At 49.8% G+C, this 20,990-nt stretch overlaps 1 protein-coding gene across 1 annotated transcript; it reads right to left on the reverse strand.

Annotated features, from left to right (window-relative positions):
* Positions 1 to 42: 42 nt before the first annotated feature.
* On the reverse strand, positions 43 to 20,950 carry LOC146185971 (protein BTG1-like). The gene is made up of 4 exons (XM_084606897.1): positions 20,895 to 20,950; positions 19,995 to 20,496; positions 9,668 to 9,791; positions 43 to 2,450 (listed from the first exon to the last, which is right to left on the reverse strand). Exons 2-4 carry the CDS (start codon positions 20,303 to 20,305, stop codon positions 2,229 to 2,231), a joined length of 657 nt encoding a protein of 218 aa, XP_084463023.1. The 5' UTR covers positions 20,306 to 20,496; positions 20,895 to 20,950; the 3' UTR covers positions 43 to 2,228.
* Between the last annotated feature and the right edge of the window lie 40 nt (positions 20,951 to 20,990).

Here is a 20,990-nt window from a genome sequence, read left to right on the forward strand (position 1 = left end):
CAGCCCATAAAGCTCGCCGCACGTTTTCAAACCCAGAGCAGGTGTGAGCATCAACAGCTTTTAATACAAATAAAAGGGATGGGTATCCAGCAAACAGTGCACAGTACACATCACTAAGTAATCTCTTAGACATCACCGGAACACGACATAATCCAGCAGGACCACAGTCACGGACACTACAATATACTGTATATATTACTTGGTCTAGTAACTTAAATAAAACACTAACAAAACATAAAAGAGCTCCCTGAATGGCATCTCCAGCCCACTGTTCCAGCTGCAAGGATGCCGTCACAAAAATGGCCACTTCATACCTTATGGAGTAAATACGGCTAGGCATATGTTGATCCCATCATTTGGCCAGTACAGAACGATTGGCACCCTAAGGTAGTTTGTCCTCTACACCAGCTAAGACCGCCTCCTGAGAAAACATGTGTGCCTGCGTCACGAAAATGCTTGGAGAAAAATGGTGGCGCCTATATACACATTTCATGCAATGAGCTAAATTTTGCGATATGAGGAACACTGGCATACCTCACTTCTTTCACACAGGTCATTAGTTTATAATAGCAAGCACTGCACAACGATGACATGAAAAACAAACAGCCTGTCGTTCTTGTAGAACACTTGTGTAATATCAAGATGGCTCCGATGAAAGAAGGAACAGTGGGCTGGCACACACCGAAGACCTAATGCAGGGAGCCAACTAACGCCATGAAAATCTTGTGCTTTTTGTAGAGTGGTATCAAATACTGTATGCATTGTTCACAGGGATCTCCACACCACTGTATAAGACTATCGTGCAAAAAGTCAGCACGAGAAAAAAAAAATGCAGCAAGTAATGACAGAAGGGTGGGGATGACGATGGTTAGGGGTCCCGCAGATTGGAGAGAGAAAGAGAAAAGTGTGAAATGACGACTCACAGTGCACTGGTAAAAGCAGCTTCAAGAGCACTTTGTAGAATCACAATTTGACTGCTGCATCACAGGTGTGCTTTCTTCCAAAGATTCTGTCAAACGTTCACACCGGAGAGGTAGGCTAAAACCGTCGAGAGCTCTCAATCTCAAAGTTGCATTGCAAAGTGGTTAAGTTGCATCTGCAAGACCCCGGTAGGTGCTGAATGCATGTGGTTCAGTTACATTGTGCGCTTCTTGTACTCCTCATCACACACGAACCGCGTGCAAAACAAACACGCTGCACGAGCATAAAAACAACTTTTGATCAGGTGAAGCACCAAGCACAGGTAAAATGTTGGAAAAGACTTTTCAGATTGTCCCCCTACAGTTTCCAAGAACTGCAGTTTAGAGCCAGAATCGTCACTTGGAACTGCACTCATAAGAGCTTGTTCACGCAGCAGGAAGTTCTTTGAGAACAAAGCCCATCCGGTCAGAGGATTACAAAATTGTCGTTGTTAGCTTTGTTCCATCCTATTACTTATACTGAAGAATCCATCCTTGGCCAGAGTGGCCAACTGAAGCATGCAAAGGGGAAAGCATCGTGCAAGTATGGCTCTGTATGAACAACCATTACAGCATCCACCAGGCCCTGGTTCTAACTGGGCATTTATCATTGTCACCCTTGCAACATTTCTGCCAAATCTCGTACACTGGTCAAGTCATTTCACACTAAAACGGCGAACAACTGTCAAACTGCAAATTAAGTACACCGGCTCCTTGGCTTGAAAGAATGCACACACAATCTGCAATGTGAATGAAACAAGTACGTGTTTCAAAAATGCATAACAAAGGTTGAAAATGCACTGAAACAAAAGGCTGCGCTGTACTGCATGTGGTGCACAAACCAGTTAAGAGCAGATAAGTATCGATACTATTTCAAAAGAACACAATGGCACCGCAATGATCCAAAGTCGAGCTGGCCACTGTGTGTATGATAGCTTTACCGCAATAAAGGAACGAGAGAGAGAAAGTTCTGGTCAAGATCATCAGACTTTTACATTGCCACTACATCGAGTGCGCTTAGTTTTGCTTACAGCCTGCTTAGTTTTGATCGGGCTTAGCTAACAAAGGCAACCAAAAGTTTGCAGTCAGAGATGAAGCACCCTCTTCCACTCCCAAGCAACTAGAGGGAAGTAAAATGAGAAGATGGGAACAGGTGTGTTCCCTGTCAGCCACAGCTATACTGCAGTGTTGTGACTGGAGCCGAGAGCCCAAAAGGAGGCTCAAAAACGAGCTCTAAAAACGCATTTAAAGATGGAGGGAACAGGGTTGTCAAGCCTTGACAAGTGCCTTGTTGACCCAGTGGTACTTGTCGGGCTTCTGGCCTGGAGCCGTGCTGGGAGGAAGGCCAGCTGACAGGTTCCACACGGTGCCACCGCGTGACAGCAACTGTGGCGGGCTGAAGGATGGCCCCTTGAGGGGTGCTGCACCCCAGGGCGAGACCCTGGCGCCACCACTGCCCACACCACGTTTCCGCCCAGACTCCTGCAGCAACTGCACAAGTGAAAAGAACATGTGTTGCTCTATCATGCCATGCCAGTAATGCACACTTCCATTCATTTCTAAAAAAGCAATAAGGATACAGAAGAGAGACTGTCAATGGCTGCTCACAGGATGAGAAGTACAGCACAGGTAAGACTGAATGACGCACACCGAGTGTGTCGTATGTGTCATCAAACTTCACCTACTAGCGCAGCGCATTATGCTCACGAACCGTCATCACTTCATCGGAGCCATTACTTGCTTAAGGTATTTCTCATGACGTGTAAGAACACTGACAATGTTTGTAATAATATCTAACTCAAAACTGCACAAGTGTCGTGAACAAGTGTGATGCTCTAGCTTTTGCTAAATCAGATGTCATCTAGTGCCACAGCCATTGCGTCCCACCATCACTGGACGTTGCATCTGTACTACTCAATTAACTGCACATCTTTTGGCTTTGTATATTAAAAAAAAAAGAAAAAAAAAAAGAAAAAAAAAAAAAAGCCCGCCTTCTCGCATTGCAGGGGTTTCAAAAACGAGTTTTTGTTTCAACAACGGAACATGGCACCGTTTTGCTCACAGCTTCGAACTACCTATCGAGACTAATCGCCCAACTGCGATTATTAAAAAGATTGTGGGTTTTGTTCATTAGCTGACCGAGTAGAAGAGTTCGGCAGCATATTGTGTCTGCCATGACTGAGAGTATGTTGTACTGCAAATATTTTATTTTCAGGAATTTTTGATAATTTAGTTTGGTCCGGTTTATGGAGTTTAACGTTCCAAAGCAACTCAGGCTATGAGAGATGCCTTAGTGGAGGGCTCTGGAAATTGTGACCACCTGGGGTTCTTTAAAGTGCACCGACATCGCACAGCACACAAGCTTTGCTTTTCGCCTCCACTGAAAAGCGGTCGCCACGGCCAGGATTTAATCCCGCATCCTTAGGCACGGCAGTCAAGCGGTCTAACTGCAGCACCATCATGACGGGCAACTTTTGAAAGTGTTCGCTCAAACACTCGGCATGCATACTGCACCCTGTTGCAAGTTTTTGTACAACAGTTCTTAGAAATAGGCTACTAGCTTCTAATTACATTTCTTCTGTGCTCAAAACAGTTAAATTTCATGCTCTTATCTTTTCATGGCAGCAGCACTTTATACTGCTGCTCCTAATACTCTAAACATGAGTGTGTGTGTGTTAAATATTTGTACACAAACTAATCTTGACAAGAAACAAGCCAAGGAACAACGTATGTAATTTTCAAGTGTGAAGGGGTGTCAAATATATATATATATATTGTAGCGTGTGCAACAGCAGCCGCTAGGCGGCAGCTCATCGAGAGTCTCGTGCGCGGACTGGAAGAAGTGGTCTCGTGGCGTTTTGAGAAGAAGCTGAAGTCGGCTGCTGTCTCTCAGTGCTCTCTGGACCTACTCCTCTGTGCCTTCTAGGTCAACCCCCCTATTAAAACCAACCTTCTGGTTACGGGCCTAAACGGCTACGTGACACTGGTGGAGGTGAGGCCTTGAATTACATGTCTTGGGCCTCTCGCAGCCGCTCATCGAGTCCCAACCGGCTTCCGCTCGTGTCGACACCCGTTCATCGCTGCAGCCGTCGCCTCCGAGGTCTGGCGCCGGAGTTCGCTCCTCTACCTGAACCGACGCCAGCTGATCAGCAGTTCGAGACTTCTGTAATGGCACAGGCAAGTCAGCACCAGTTGCTGCTTCAGCAGCCTCGTACGCCCCCCAGTTTCCATGGCGCTACTGGGGAAGATGTCGACGACTGGATCGACCAGTTCGAGCGAGTGGCGCAATTCAATCAGTGGAGCCCTGCTCAGAAGCTGCACAATGTGTATTTCGCCCTTGAGGACTGCGCAAAAACATGGTATGAGAATAGGGAAGCCAGTCTTCAAAGCTGGGATTCCTTTCGCCAGCAGCTGCGGGACACTTTTTCCAGCCATGACCGCCGTGATCGCGCACGCCGCCTCCTAGAAGCTCGTGTGCAACTACCAAACGAGAGCGTGGCCATGTTCGCTGAGGACGTGACGCGTCTTTGCCGACGGGCTGATCCCGACATGACGGAATCAGCGAAGTTGCGCCACCTGATGCAGGGCGTAAAAGAACCCCTCTTCGCTGGTCTGGTTCGGAGTCCACCTCAAACCGTCGCGGACTTCATCAATGAAGCTACCCTCATTGAGCGAGCCCTGCAGCAAAGATACCGGCGCACGGAGTCTGCCTGTGGTCAGCCCTTCAGCAGTGTGGCCACATTGAACGGATCCACTGACAATCACTCTCTGCGTGAGCTGATCCGCGAGGTAGTTCGCGAGGAGCTCCTCAAGTTCAACCTTGGATCACCTAACCCGACTGCCGTGGCTGTCACCGAAGCCGTGCGGGAAGAAATACGTCAGACATTGTCCCCGCCTGAGTCACCGTCGGAGCCACGTTCTATGAACTACGCAGCGGCTCTTCGTCGGCCTGCAGTGCCTCCTGCGCAACAGCTTCGATTCGAAGCACAGCCGCCACCCACTTTGCAGCCACCGTTCTACCAGCCGCCATACCAGCAGAGCCTCGTCATACAGCCGTCCGCTCCTCAGCCACTATACTACCAGCCTTCCTACCAGCCACCGCCCCAGCAGAGCCCCGTCATGCAGCCACCGGTTCGGAAGGCAGACGTCTGGCGCACTCCTCGCCAACGGCCGCTGTGCTACCACTGTGGAGAACCCGGCCACTTGTACCGTCGTTGTCCATACCGTGAACTCGGTCTTCGGGGTTTTTCTCGGGATTCCCCGCGTCCCCGGGTCGGCGAACGCCCTCCAGAAATCGAGGAATACCTCGCAACCCGTGCAACCTCTTCAAGCAGCCGTACACAGTCTTCTCCCGCGCGCTACTCGTCACCTAGCCGCCGTGATTTTAATGATGCGCCGAGGCGCCGGTCGCCAAGCCCACACCGGGGAAACTGAAGGCGGCGACCTCAGGGGGGCAGGTTGCTGACGAACGGAACCGATATCCCGAAGACCCCCCCGTGACGACTCAGTCCGATGCTGTGACCAGGATGCCGCCGCCGCCACATGAATCCGAAACTCCCAATCAACCTCAAGCCGATCAAGTTGTTAGCGCCGACCTTTCCGTTCTCGTCGACGGACACCCAGTAACAGCTTTGGTAGACACCGGAGCAGACTTCTCAATAATAAGCAAAAATTTCGCAGATCGGCTCTCTAAGGTGAAAACTGAATGGCTGGGGCCGCAAATTCGTACTGCTGGCGGTCACCTTATGACGCCGATCGGACGATGCACTGCCCGAGTAACCATCGCCGATTCAGCCTTTGTAGCCGTTTTTGTTATCCTGCCACACTGCTGCAAGGATCTCATACTCGGCATGGACTTTTTACGTGAGCATGGGGCGATTATTAATGTTCCTCGCCGTACTGTAACGTTTTCGACGCCTGAAACGATGACCGCTGACTCAGAAAGACGCCACGCACCTTTACGCATCGTTGACGCGGATGTATTCATGCCGCCGCGTTCGTCTGCTCTCGTCGCAGTCAGATGCGACGATCAGTCCTGTGCTGCCGGTGTTGCCGAACAGAACATAGAGCTTCTGTTACATCATGGAGTCTGTGTTGCACGCGGCATAGTTCATCTGACTAATGGTCTAGCTCACGTACTGATTACGAACTTCGGGAACGAACGGCAACGCATCGCTAAAGGCACCACGGTAGCTTACTTTGAAGGTGTCGCAGAAGCAGCCCACGGCTGCTTTGTTCTTGAGATCAACACGTCTGCCAGCCAAACGCCCAACTTCAACCCTGATGTGAATCCCGCTCTATCACCGGCAGAGAAGGACAGACTCGTTGGGGTACTCTTTCAGTTTCAAGACTGCTTCTCATCCGCCTCCGCGGTTAAACAGACGCCCTTGACCAAGCACCGCATAATAACCGACGACCGCACCCGACCAGTCCGACAGAACCCCTACTGAGTGTCACCGCGGGAACGCGATGTCATTGCTCAACAGGTCGACGAGATGTTAAATGACGGTGTCATCCAGCCATCGAGGAGTCCCTGGGCTTCGCCTGTTGTCCTCGTTAAGAAGAATGACGGAAGTTTAAGGCTCTGTGTGGACTACCGTAAGCTCAATCAGGTCACAAAAAAAGACGTCTACCCGCTGCCACGCATTGATGACTCATTAGACCGGTTGCGCCACGCGCGCTACTTTTCATCGCTTGATCTCAAGAGCGGTTACTGGCAGATCGAAGTCGATGAACGTGATCGCGAGAAGACAGCGTTTGTCACGCCCGATGGACTTTATGAATTCAAAGTCCTACCTTTCGGATTGTGCTCCGCTCCAGCGACATTTCAGCGAATGATGGACGCAGTTCTATCTGGTCTTAAATGGCAGATGTGTCTAGTCTACCTGGACGACGTTGTTGTGTTTTCACCAACGTTCGAGGAACACCTCCAACGTCTCTCCGCTGTGCTACGGGCTATCAGATCTGCCGGCCTCACGTTAAAACCACAAAAGTGTCACTTTGGCTATGAAGAGCTCATGTTCTTGGGCCACGTCGTCAGCCATCGAGGAGTTCGTCCCGATCCCGCTAAAACAGCTGCCGTCACCAAATTCCCTACTCCATGTAACAAGAAGACAGTTCGCCGTTTCTTGGGCCTCTGCGCCTATTACCGCAGATTTATTGAAAACTTTTCACGCATTGCCGCTCCGTTGACACGTCTCACCCGGGATGATGTCACCTTCACCTGGACGGACGAACAGCAAAAGGCATTCGACGAGTTACGGCACCGCTTGCAGACAACACCTGTACTTGCCCATTTCGATGCGAATGCCGAGACTCTGGTCCACACAGATGCCAGCAACGTGGGTCTAGGCGCTGTACTCGTCCAGTGGCAAGATGGTGCCGAGCGAGTTATCGCATACGCAAGCCGGACTTTGTCCCGTGCCGAATCAAACTATTCAACCACCGAAAAAGAATGTCTGGCCGTTGTATGGGCGGTGATGAAATTTCGACCCTATCTTTATGGCCGGCACTTTCGGGTTGTGAATGACCACCACTCTCTGTGCTGGTTAACAAACTTGCGAGACCCCTCCGGACGCCTTGCACGATGGAGCTTACGGCTACAGGAGTTCGACATGACCATCGTGTATAAGTCTGGACGTCAGCACAACGACGCTGACTGCTTGTCCCGTTCACCTGTCGAGGCTGCGCGGGAAGACGAAGAACCAGACTTTCCCCTTATCGCAGCCGTCGACGCGCTCACTGTTTCGCAGCAGCAACGTAATGATCCGGCTCTCGCACCACTTATCGATTTTCTAGAAGAGCGCACTACAGAAATTCCCCGTCTCTTCGCCAGAACGCATTCGTCGTTTTGCATGCGAAACAATGTTTTATACAAGATCAACTTCGCTCCGACGGGAAGAGATTATCTCCTCGTCGTACCAGAGTCTCTTCGCGAAGAAATCTTACAGGCATGTCATGACGAGCCCACCGCGGGTCACCTGGGGTATGCTCGAACTCTGGCCCGAATTAAGAAGAGTTACTATTGGCCAAACCTTGCGGCCGCAGTACGCCATTACGTGAGAACATGCCATGATTGCCAGCGACGAAAAACACCGCCTGTGAAACCGGCCGGTTTACTACAGCCTGTTCAAGTACCAAGATACCCATTCGAACAAGTTGGCATAGATTTGTTGGGTCTTTTTCCAATTTCTGATTCCGGCAACAGGTGGATAATTGTCGCTACAGATTACCTTACGCGTTACGCTGAAACGAAGGCCCTCCAGCGTGGTACGGCAATCGAGGCAGCGAAATTTTTCATCGAACGCATAGTCCTCAGGCACGGCGCCCCGAGAGTTATAATAACGGACCGAGGCACTGCTTTCACTGCCAAGCTACTGGAATCTGTCATGCAGCTAAGCGGCACTACCCATCGCAGGTCAACAGCCTACCATCCACAAACTAATGGCTTGACAGAACGTCTGAACAAAACTCTCGCCGACATGATGTCCATGTACGTGGATGTTGAACATCGGTCTTGGGATGACGTCCTCCCGTACGTCACGTTCGCGTACAACACGGCGCAGCAGGAAACAACGCAAATGACGCCTTTCTCCTTATTGTATGGCCGTGAAGTTTCGACAATGCTCGAAGCCATGTTGCCCCACGACGGCCGTGACCTCGAAGTTGGCGCCGAGGAGTTCACTCAACGCGCAGAACAAGCGCGACAGCTGGCGAGGGCACGCATCCGGAACCAGCAAGGTCGAGACGCCCAGCGGTACGATCACCGCCACCGTGTAGTGACTTTCGAACCGGGTGACAGGGTGTGGCTCTGGACTCCGATTCGACGTCGGGGACTATCCGAAAAACTTCTGAAACAGTACTTTGGCCCATACAAAGTGCTCCGTCAGCTGAGCGACGTGACTTACGAAGTGCTTCCGGACGGCTTTTCTTCTACTCGTCGTCAGCAGAAATCCGAGGTTGCTCATGTCGTGCGCATGAAACCGTACTTTTCGCGAGAAAATTAGCGCACCGCCTACCGCATGTTTCTTGCTTTATTTTTTTTTTCTTTCTGCTTTTGAATTCATCAAACTCGCGTTTATATTTTTAGAGAGGGGGGTAATGTAGCGTGTGCAACAGCAGCCGCTAGGCGGCAGCTCATCGAGAGTCTCGTGCGCGGACTGGAAGAAGTGGTCTCGTGGCGTTTTGAGAAGAAGCTGAAGTCGGCTGCTGTCTCTCAGTGCTCTCTGGACCTACTCTTCTGTGCCTTCTAGGTCAACCCCCCTATTAAAACCAACCTTCTGGTTACGGGCCTAAACGGCTACGTGACAATATAAAAAAAAACAGCTTATGGTGACGGTTTTAACAGCCAGTTATGTAATACCAAGACTGTAATAAACCGTACTCAGAACGGAGAAATTAGAAAAGGTTTATTTGGATCACACAAAAAGTAGCAGTAGTAGTAGTAGTAAGTGGTTCTTTGTGATGTAGTTATAAAGGAAGTAAAAACAATTACCGGCCGCAGTATCTGCTATCGCAAACAATGAGGTGGATTCTAGCTGTACAGTGCAAAAAGGGATTATTGAAGACTAATAAACATTTGAAGCCCAATCTAACAAACCGAGGTGTACACACAACTTCCCTCTACCTTTTCTTTACTACACTTGACTTTTGCAATTTCTGCCCCGGCAATGATTCCTTTGAACATTAGGGCAACAAAGTACACATACCAGTTTTGGCCTGTCGACAGTGCGCTGTTCTAGTTCGTCAATGTTGATTTGGTCCACAAAGTTCTCCCTCCTGCCTCCCTTGAATGATGCTAGCACGTAGTATACGCCCCGACGTTCTCCAAACCTGGGAGAAAGAAAAAGAGAAGAAAGGTCCGGCTGAGCGCACCGACAAGTGATGTTGCATCGCCAAAATGACACAAGAGGCATAATGTTCAAAACGTGCCTATGCCTCGGAGACCCCAATAGTCCATGGCTTGGACATTCGCTCCTGGAAGTAGAACATTCTTAAATAGGCCTCAAATAGACACGAAGAATTTGAGGACCTGCGCTGCCTGTCAAAAAGTTTATAGGCCAACATATCTGTAGTTAGAGTGCTACTGGTCACAAATGAAAGTTTGAGGCTGATGGCACACATTTATGTACGTCGTGGCAGTGGGAAATTATCGAATGTTTATATATTACCCAACTTTCTTTATTTTTGGTTTAAGGGCGCAATATTATACAGCAAAATCGAAGTCAAAGTTGTAGGCAGACCCAGTTTTCAAGATTGCTAAACTGACATTATGGTTCAAGATATTGCATGCAGAATTACACAGAAAGCTAGCAGACAACAAAACTAACTGGAAGACGCATTTAAAAAGCCAGAAAATGGAGAAATGTTCCTTAGGCATCGGGCTGAATGGCTTGTTTCCTCCTTGCGTTTCCTGTGACAAACCATGAGGGAGGCGACTATCCGCAAGCAAAGTTGCGATGCCAGAGAAACACTGCTTTGGTTCAGCAGGAAATTATCAATGCAGCCAAATAAGGTGAAGAGACGACCAGACTGACACTACTACCATCTCCGCTTTAATATCGCCACAAATGCAGCAAAACCACCTTGTAGAGCATGTATCTGTATGACTACACTTTGCCAGGAGTCTGAATCGACAGCAGCTAAAGAGGAATGGTTTGTCAGGTGCAAGTCTCTGGAAGAATATGCGTGTACTTTATTACTCAAAAGTCCCCTTGCTCGAATTGGGGCTACACCACTTCCAGCACATGATGTAAGACATCTTGCTTGGTAACGTTGATATCAAAATTGTAAAAACCACGTTTGCCTATGAGACTAATGGCGAATTCGAGTGGCAGAGCAGGTGCACTCAAGAGCACTTCGAAAGTGCTTTCAGACAAGCGGGCTCCCTCCAGTGGGAGAGCAGTAGGATCACTGGCTTCCTATGGTAGAGGAGGAGGGCTTTTCCTCTGCTCAGAGCACCCGAGTGCACTCCCGGCTGCTCCCTCGTTTAAAGCAAGAGTAGAGGAAGTCACATGGCATAAAGCGTCATATCCACGCCATATTTTTTTTTTTCTTCTCTTGAGTCTGCGACGCTTAAAATGGTGGCTGCAAAACGCCGGCGCGTGGCGAGCGGAAAGCATTGCTCAGGTGCTGTATGCATATTTGAGAGTCGCTGCTGGCGTCGAAAGGGCCAAAGGAGGCAGATAGCTGCACTGTGAGAACAAAGGCATACAAAACAAGCGGCCTCTCCTTGGGTTGCAATGGCCGCCACAGCGGGCAGGCGGAGAATGCTGGGGAATACGTGGCTCTTTGCTCTTGACAAGCAGAGAGCATTCCCGTGGGAGTAGTTACACCCTCGCTTGGTGTGCTCCTGTACTGCTCGGTGCCTCTGCTCTCGTTCCCCCAACTGAATGCGCCATAAAGGTCCCTATTCTGCAACATACCGTACTTGCATGACTGTAACGAGTTTTTTTCTGGAAATGACATTGCTGAGAACTTATTTTACATTATATTCGGAACCAATGTCCACGTAAATATATATTTCTCTCACTGCTCGTCAAGATAGCTCTACCACCAGGCTCGAAAGTTGCGAGGAGAAACTAAGTTGCTGGCAAGCTTACCGCCGCATTCACAAACACGCCTTCACTCGAACTTCTACTCCAAGCGGCCCTCGAGGCCTGTTTTTCGTTTCACAAAGCAATCTCCACTCGAATCGCTCCTCCAGTGGCGGAGAAAACTTGAGTTTTCTTGAGAATCTCGAGTCTGCGACGACGCTACCTTGGCCGCTCCTCGACCGCCACTCCGCTTGTAAACATGGCCGACATCGCATCGCTCGCTCGCTGTGTAGAATTCGTTCTACCGGTATACCAAACGTTTCACGAAAGAAGATATGACAAGGATGCACCGAACCTTTCGCTAAAGCATCAGCTGAGAGTGACAGTGACCCGGGACTTCTGGCACGCTATCGTTTTATGAATGTGGTCATGGCTAGCCTCCGGCCGTCCCTGCCGCTCACGCCGAACATGGATAACCGTGATCAGCCACCGACGTCTGTGTTGTTTGATCGTCGCATCGTCGCATTGCGCGTGTGTTGCGCGGGCACATTTCAATAAGTCGGCACTGGATAAATGGATAACCTTTTCGGAGCCCACCGAGTGCAGAGTTGAGGCGCGATTTGGCCAAATGGTGAGCTCGCCCGCGGCCGGAGTCGAGCTGCGGCGGCGCACTTTCCGTGGCTCGCCCCGCGCGCTTCCGCAGACGGCGCCGAACTTGTGGGGGAACAGCGTGTTGTATTGTGCGGACATAAATGGCTTGCCCGTCGCCCGAGGGTACGTAGTACGTCTGCGGACGCGCGGCCGGCGCCGCACTGTTGAGGGAGCGCGTTGGTGTGCTCCTCCTACGGAGGGATATTCGCGGCCGACGAAGAGCATGCATGGCTTTTCAAGCATGTTTTCAATTAGGGCTCCCTACTTGTTTGGAAACCGCACGCGGCATTTTCTTCTGGAGGGTCGAATTCAGCGTGCATGAGCTGCAATGCGTTGCGAAGCAGCACGCATGTTTAGCTCGCCTCCGAGCAGGCCAGAGCCATGCTGGTAGGAGTTCGCGGCTTGTACTTTTTTTTCCTGCAATGTATTTTGACGCCCGGCAATAAAAAAAGCATGGTAAAAAAAAAAAAAAAGTTGGTCAAGCCTGTCAAAAAAAAAAAAAATAAAAATCGTCTGTCAAAGCCTGGCAATAAAAAAAGGCAAAGCGGCAAAGGCCGAGCGTAGATCTCACAACAAAAAATAAACCGAAGTATTCACACCATTTCTCGAAGCTGACGTCACCAGCAGCGACTGTTGCCAGATGCGAAAACATTTTCAGCCATTTTTCGCAGCCGCCCTTTTCATCCAGCCCACAAAACAAGTTACACTATGCTGTTAACGTCGAGGTCGGTTGCGAAAGTTGTTTAGAAGACTTGACATGAAAAACTGAGCATGTTACATAGTTCAGCACGCAGTTTTCGGGCCAAAAGTTCATCTTAATCTCGTCCCCATATGCCACTTGTGCTGCTCCGAGTGGAGGAGGTATTCTCGAGGAGAACTTGTCGGAGGAAACGCCGAGGGGCGTTCATGAATCCGAATCGGCCCTGGAGTGGAGTAGCGGCTGTATTCTCCGCTCCAACGAGTGGAGGTGGAGCGTCGAGTCGAGGCGCGTTTGTGAATACGGGCGTTAGGGTCACAAAACGAGGCCACATAAAAAGAAAAATGAAGTATGGCTGTGAGGAAAGGCTGGGAAATGGCACCGCGCAGCAATGGACGAGGGCGGTGGCAGCAGCAGGCTTCACAGCGACAATGGCTTCGGACGCATCAGGCCTATACGACGTTTCACTCTCTGTTAGACGAGATGAGTGCATGGTTAAAGTTAAAATTTCGCGTTATAGTAGTGAGCTCATATTAGAACTGCAATAACTTTTTTTCCTGGCACAGACTCCCCCTGGCATTATAATGTGTAAATATCGTAATGTTTTGCCCCAAAGCCAAAAATTGGAATAGTAGTGAGTATTAGTTAATTATTCACCTTTTAACAATTTACTACCCTTAGAAACCATGGTGCCTTATTTCTCATGGCTGTTTGACACCAGATCTGCACCAATTAAAAAGGAAATACTTAGTATGTGCACACCCTTTGTCGAAAGTGACTTCTACGGAGCTTCATTCTGGTCTACACTGTGCATTGCCAGTACTCCAAACCTCTCGGAGAAGTTTCATCTTCTCCCCTCTAAAACTTGCTCGGGTGCAGCACGTTGAAATAGGATTTGCAGCAATTTTTGAGCAGTAAAATTCATATTTGGAGAGATGTGAATACCGGTTCTTATGAATGTGATCCAAAGGAAATCTAGCAAGAGCCACCTATCACTGGCGCTTAGTATATTTCCTTTAGGAATCCGGCGTGTATCTGTTTTCGTAAATAAGCATTTTGTACTGCAAGGCATCCTATCGCACGAAAAAATGAAGAATGTGAGTCGAAGTTAATCTTTTAAAACTTCGGGTACTGAATAAAAATGGAAAAGCCCAACACTATACCTTTTATCATGGCACAGTTATGGCTTCAGCATGTTAGAACACATCAAAATACATACGAATATACACAATAGTGAACCTGGATATATTAAACTCGCAAAATAGTCAGATGTATCGATAGCGGCAATACTCAATGCTTATCTATAATCTAGAAGCCAGAATACATAGCATTCTCTTGCAGCGTTTCTCTTGCCGGCAGCTCTTCAGCGCACTGCCTGGTAGGATTCGCTGAGCCTAACATGTTTTATACTGAAGCCACAACAGATGGCGCTCTGGAACGAGGCATGCCTATCATTAGGTGTCTAATTTTGTTACTATAGTACATTATAGACAGAATAACTTCTTTAAACCACTAAAGGGACACTAAAGAGAAAACTGAAGTGGACAGTTCATTTTTGAGTTCATCCCACAACCATCTTGCTTTGTCCTTTTCAAGTTGAAATGGGCCCCGAAATAGCACGCCGGACAAGCAGAACGCATTCTCGTACACCGTCCTTCGTCGCTGCTCACACCGACATTGCCAGCAGAATTCCAATGCTTGCTGCTAGGGTAATGCCTGACTGATAGCAGCATTGATATCTCTAGTTGAGAAATGGATGAGTGAAACAGAATATTCATATTGTAAGTTAGTAGAGTATATAGGCCACATCAGGAATCCTTTGCACCGGATATTAGATTTTTTTTTCCCCACCACTTTTGGAGTCAACCTTTTTTTCAAAATATTATGCACAGCCTTTGTCAAAAGTGTAGAGCCCAGGCAGTCTACTTCTGAGCCACTTCGTGTGACTTGCAATACATTTCCAGCGTCCCAAATAACTGAACGGTAAGAAGACATTTTGTGCTACCCTCTTTAATGGGAAGGACTTCCACTAATGCTTAATCAACGCCACTACACTGCTCAGAAGCAGACCCCCCGGGCTCTACACTTTTGACAAAGACTTAACATGTGCGTAGCCATAACCTCTGCATCGCTGTTTTCTAACAGATCATGCCCTAGACAATGCTTGCCAAATTCACTGAATGTGTTTTCTTCCCCAAATGATGTTTTTTAAAGCAATGGCATGACAGGCAGTGGGAGAATAATTATGTGCAGAGCTAGTACCTCATACGCCCGTGCAGATGCATATGTGGCCTCCGCATGCACTGTCCTGTGTTGTGGAAAACCAGTTTCCTCCCCCCTTCACCACGACCGACCACCACCACCCCAACGAGCTTCATGGCAGCGCCGGCTGGGAGAGGAGGTAAGTACCTCCCCTAGGGGGAATGAGACCAGCGATGGGTGCGCCACCAAGACGTCTACGCGGGTTCCCACGAAAAGACGAGATGAAGCTTCTGGATCCAGCCGGCAACGAGAGCGGTCGTCTACCGCCGCCTCTCCCCGCAATTGCCGGGGGATAGCGGGCACGGAGTACGCTGCGCACACGGGAGGAACCGTCGTGCACGACCGCCCATCTTCCGGTTCCCAATGGCGAAGCGACCGGTAAATACCGCACGCTCTCGCTGCCTCCCGCGGCAAACGTTGTGGTATGGCTTCGTCCGAAGAATGTGGCGCGCACGGGAGATCCCGGCCGCCATATTCACGGCGCGTTCAAATGTCCGCCGCCGAAATCGCACCCCCATTCCCCAGCCGGTGAGTCAAAAGTCCTTCTTACGTAGCCTTGCCCTTCCAAGGAAAACCTTGTTGTTGTATAGCTAGCCGGCATGCTCTGTATTATTTGCAAGTGCAATAAATAGCATTCGAGTAGTAACGATGTGTCTTCCCCGTCCTTTGTCCCCTTTGTTCCCCTCCGCGGGTCGCTAGCGAGGACGCAGCACCTGCGGAGTAGGAGCGGGGCGGAAGACCGTGTTCCCCTCTTAAACCCCCACAATGGCGCCTCAACGTGGTTCTCTCGTGCAGAAGCACTTGAGCTAGTTACCCCTCGCTAGGGACAAAGGACGATAGTCAGTTCGCGGCGCGGAGTGCCTGCCCGGACGTTTAACATTAGGCCTGAACCGACATCGCTATGCTAGCAAGGCTAATATGCTTTCTTGATGGCGAGTTGTAGGAGTTGCAGCGAGAACAAATGGTCGTGGATGTATTTGGGTGTGTGTGGAACATTTTTATTTGTGTGTATGCGTGCGTTTATGTGTGTGCCGAGACCTTTGAGAGGTGCAGCCACGAGGTCCGTACATGGAGCGCGAGACCGAGCCGTCCACAGAGAACGGCACGCCGGAAGCGAGTGAGTGCCTCAGCCGAGACGGTGGCCCTACTTTTCTTGTATATAGTTGTAATTGTAAATATTTCCCCTTCTGTCTTTGGCTCTGGGAGCCAGGTGCCGCAATCGGCTGACTGGTATTGCAGCCGTGATTGCCGGAAAGCACCGGGGCGCTCCGACACCGCTGGACGCGGTGGGCGCCGTTCGCTCAGAAGTTGCCTTTAGATGGCAGCGAGCGAGTAGGATCACCCTGGGTTCCTTGGCTGAAATGCACATCCTCGCGGCGCTGCGTTCTAGCTATTGTCCTTAGCGCTAGAGCGAATAGGCTTAAGGCTCTTTTTGGGAGCTGCCTGTCGCACGTCGGAGGACAGTCTAACCGTGGCATACAGCATGCGCAAATGCGTTTTGCTTGTTTTATATTGATCTCGCTGTAGCCGAACATCTCGCTGAACTAGAGAAAGCTGACTTCGTTCAAATGAACTTGGTATTTTTGGGCTGAGAAGGCGAATCGGGAATTTCGCGGAACCAGATTATTATGCCGGCAAACGAACCGTGGATGCCCGTGCTTCCTTCGGATTAACGGAACGCAGTGCGGTGCCGGATAAAATTGTTTGGCACTCGCATTGGCCCGCATTTTACCAAATGGTCATTTTGCTCAATTTAGTCAACCTTTTTGGAGATCCGGAGGGTTGTGCAGATATCAAGTGAAGCCGCCTGGACCTGCTGCCATTGTTTACGTTCCTGCCTGCTGCCCTGCGGCCGTGAATCACCGAAGCTCGGAGTCTCACGGAACCAGTCCGGCTTAACGGGAGGGGAGGCCAACCCCTACCTGCCAACAAAGGTGCGCCAGCGGGAACAACACTCTCCCGTCACGCTGGCTTCTGGGACCTGCCGATGGACAGCGGGGGCCCCTTCACCTTGCTGCTCGTCGGATGACACCAACGCTTGGATCGCCCTGCTAAGCCTGGTGTTTACCTCGCGGATGGCGTCCAAGGAGCAGCTCTCGACAACCATAGGTGAACATTTAAGGAGGGAGGGATGTGGAAAACCAGTTTCCTCCCCCTTCACCGCGACCAACCACCACCACTCCAACGAGCTTCATGGCAGCGCCGGCTGGGAGAGGAGGTAAATACCTCCCTTTAGGGGAAGGAGACCAGCGATGGGTGCGCCACCAAGACGTCTACGCGGGTTCCCGCGAGAAGACGAGATGAAGCTTCTGGATCCAGCCGGCAACGAGAGCGGTCGTCTACCGCCGCCTCTCCCGGCAAATGCCGGGGGATAGCGGGCACGGAGTACGCTGCGCACACGGGAGGACCCGTCGTGCACGACCGCCCATCTTCTGGTTCCCAACGGCGAAGCGACCGGTAAATACCGCACGCTCTCGCCGCCTCCCGCGGCAAACGCCGTGGTATGGCTTCGTCCAAAGAATGCGGCGCGCACGGGAGATCCTGGCCGCCATATTCACGGCGCGTTCAAATGTCCGCCGCCGAAATCGCACCCCCATTCCCCAGCTTCTTACGTAGCCTTGCCCTTCCAAGGAAAACCTTGTTGTTGTATAGCTAGCCGGCATGCTCTGTATTATTTGCAAGTGCAATAAATAGCATTCGAGTATTAACGATGTGTCTTCCCCGTCCTTTGTCCCCTTTGTTCCCCTCCACGGGTCGCTAGCGAGGACGCAGCACCTGCGGAGTAGGAGCGGGGCGGAAGACCGTGTTCCCCTCATAAACCACCACAGTGTAACCTCGTTCTCGAGCATCCTTGAATTGGAGATTTTTTCGCGTGGAAGTTTATCGCATTGCAGCAAGAAGGATAGAAGAAAACTTCCATGTTCAGCGCGACGCTTAAGCAGTTGTCCGTGTCAGTGTGCAGAATTGGATTCATTTCCCAAGTACGCCGGAGGAAAAAAGGAAATCTTTGAAGGAAGGTTATCTCCAGCACGGCAGCATTCTTGGCGTCATGACAGAATTTTTGTGTCGCAATGGCTACTATACCAGTACCATGTAAAGATACAAAATTATTATGAGCCAGCAGCTGATCCTATATTGGCACAGTTGTCTTGCCCAGAAGAAATCAGAATGGATCCGGAACGTACTCTTGGCAGCTGCAAATTACGACTGTTTAAAAGCGATATTTTTGCATATATTGTGAGCTTTTTATACTTTTCTGTTATTATGTAAAAGTCAATCTCATGCAAATTTTACGCCATCGCCAGTGGAATAGAATCGATTTCGGCATCGTTATATTATTCCACCCCAAAATATGTCAATTAAAACTAGTCATGGGGTTATGATAGAAATGACAAGATCTTGTCTCATATAGTACAGGTTGAGATCAACGACATCCAAGAAACAAACTTTTATCATTTTAATTCAGCACTGAACATAGCATAGAATCAACTGAAGTGACCTTTTGCGGCCAAACGCTGTACCCTGTAGTTCCCACATAACCGCATCTCGAGAAAACATAATTGATTTTCTTATGTGTAGTGTTTTCTTCTTTCAAAAGTGTTCATCATGTTGTTATATTTTGTGCTCTCCCCAGTGCACCCTTCAATAAAAACCACCCCACTTTTCGCATCACCTGCGATGTGCTTCTAGCATTTCTCACTAGATGGCAGCACAGTAGATGAAAGTGAGCCAGGCCAGGATTGTTCTAATGTAATAACCACCCGTTACAAAGGGGAAGGCCACAACATCCATCCATCCATGCTCTGCATGCTATACATCTCAGGGCAGGTGCAAGGCCTTATTGAGTCAGGACTGGGCTTCTCATTTCGGTTCCGCATCGAAGGAGTAGCCAACACCTGAGTGCTACATTATGCTCTAACATCACAAAAACTGTCACAAACCGATTGGCTAGCTGTGCTCCTACTGGTTGATTCTGGCAGACATGTCAACCAATAGCAGTGGCGGCTGATTGACAGGTTTGTGACAGTTTTTGTGATGTGATCAGAGCATAATATGGCCCCTGGACTGGGTATTGCCGACGGCTTGGTACTCCTGGCAAAAATCATCACCGACCTCCAGAATCTCATCACCCTGGGTGCCACCCATCTAGACCACCTCTTCGGCCCATCCATAAACCCAATAAAATCCGTAGTCCTGCAGTTCTCTAGCAAGTCTGAGATGAATTCAAGTATGAGATGAATTCAGTGTTTCTGCCGGGAAATGTGGACATTCCATGGGCCACTACCGTTACCTTGGTATCACTCTATCATCGTCGCTGGATCTCCTGGAGGCTCATGAGGACCGCCTGCGACAATCTTGCCAGAAAATGAGTGCTGTGTTGCGCTGGCACTCGATGTGGGGGTGCATGAGATATATTCTGGTACGCGAGCTATGGAAGGCTGTCCACGTCCCAGCACTAACCTTTGCAAATGCGGTAATACACCTTTCTGTCAATACCCGCGCATGGCTCGATGCGGGCAGTGCAAAGTGGGAAGCGTGGGCTCTGGGATGGTCATTCTTTGAGGCTTGTGTGGGGAGCAGTAAGCCAAAGGTTACCTACTGGCTATCCAGATCATCTGCAGAGTGGCAGTGTAGCTTGCAGTTTTATTTTTCATCTCTACTTGTTCAGCCTCCACAGTCTACACCGCGGAAGAGATAATTAAAGGAAAACCGATTTCGATGTTAAGAAAAGTAAGTGATAAAATGCAAAGGCCATGAATTTCCTTTCTTTTTTTTTTTAACTGCTGTTTCATCAATAGGTCCCAGTGCACAGAGAATGGCTTCCTCCAAAATTACGCCACGGATACATCGGCAACATGTTTGCGAAATGCAAACAATCGCATCCCTTACCTGCAGCCCACTTCTTCAGGGTCCACCCACATGGTCAGCTCGGCTGGCAGGCAGAGGTCATCGTAGCCGAGGCCACAGCGACGCGACACCTGCTCCAGCACGGGCTCACGGGGTTCAGTCTCGTTGATGCGAATACATCGGTACGCCTGCCCTCGGGACGGCCGCTCAGGGAACCAGTGGTCACGGAACCGCTCCGTCAGGACGCATTGCAGCCGTTCTCCCAACGCGTCCAGCTGCGTCCGCTCCAAGCTGGAGTTCCTAGCAATAACTCGCACCAGAAAGGCGACCGCCGCGTCGATTTCGTCCTTCATCGCACGCTGACCGACTTCTTCCACCCTGAGACGACGACGCAAAAGACATTTAACACAGGCAGTGCACGCAGCCTCCTGCGGGGGGATCCGACGAGCGCGCGCACGACCTCGATGCGTGCGCAGGCGGTGGGCAGTCCTCACTCAGCAACAGTGATGGTACTTCAAGCGCAACTTTCCAAACGCTCGGGGTGCTGCGTAAAGAGTGTAGTGGGGAAGGGAAAGAGAAAGGACCCGCCGAAGGTAGGCGGTTAACCCGCACCCGGAATACAATAAACCACCAGTAAACACAACGAAAATACTATAGAATGGAAACATCTGATGAGGCTGTGACACTCAACAATCAGTTCAGTCAATAAACTGTATCGAAGTGCTCTAAACGCTGTCTGATCTAGATCGACGCTTGGCGGCCGTTTCGCTAACAATGCCAAGCGTCACACCGAATTTCAGTTTTCTTCTCAGCAAATCCGACGACATTATCATGCATTTTGCTTCTCAAGCGCTAAGTTTGCGCTCATAAGCTATGAAAATAGTTAATCACTTTCCTAACTGCGAAAAATGAAGGTGAAATAAACTTGACAACGGGACTTACCCACGATGAAATGCAACCTCGCATCGACTTTCTTGTGCAGTTACAGCCCTCATTAGCGGACCGTAGTTGACGTATACGTTTTGCTGTTTACCCGTT

Source organism: Amblyomma maculatum, chromosome 6, assembly GCF_055883805.1.
Source record: "Amblyomma maculatum isolate TAMU_Amacu chromosome 6, ASM5588380v1, whole genome shotgun sequence".
NCBI lineage: Eukaryota > Metazoa > Arthropoda > Arachnida > Ixodida > Ixodidae > Amblyomma > Amblyomma maculatum.

Excerpts from the sequence above, each read along its gene's own strand:
- LOC146185971 (XM_084606897.1), bottom strand. The coding sequence starts at position 20,305 with ATGAAGGACGAAATCGACGCGGCGGTCGCCTTTCTGGTGCGAGTTATT. Across the intron at positions 9,792-19,994 it reads CCTGAAGAAGTGGGCTGCAG|GTTTGGAGAACGTCGGGGCG; the intron begins GTAAGGGATGCG and ends TCTTTCTCCCAG. Across the intron at positions 2,451-9,667 it reads CTGTCGACAGGCCAAAACTG|TTGCTGCAGGAGTCTGGGCG; the intron begins GTATGTGTACTT and ends TCACTTGTGCAG.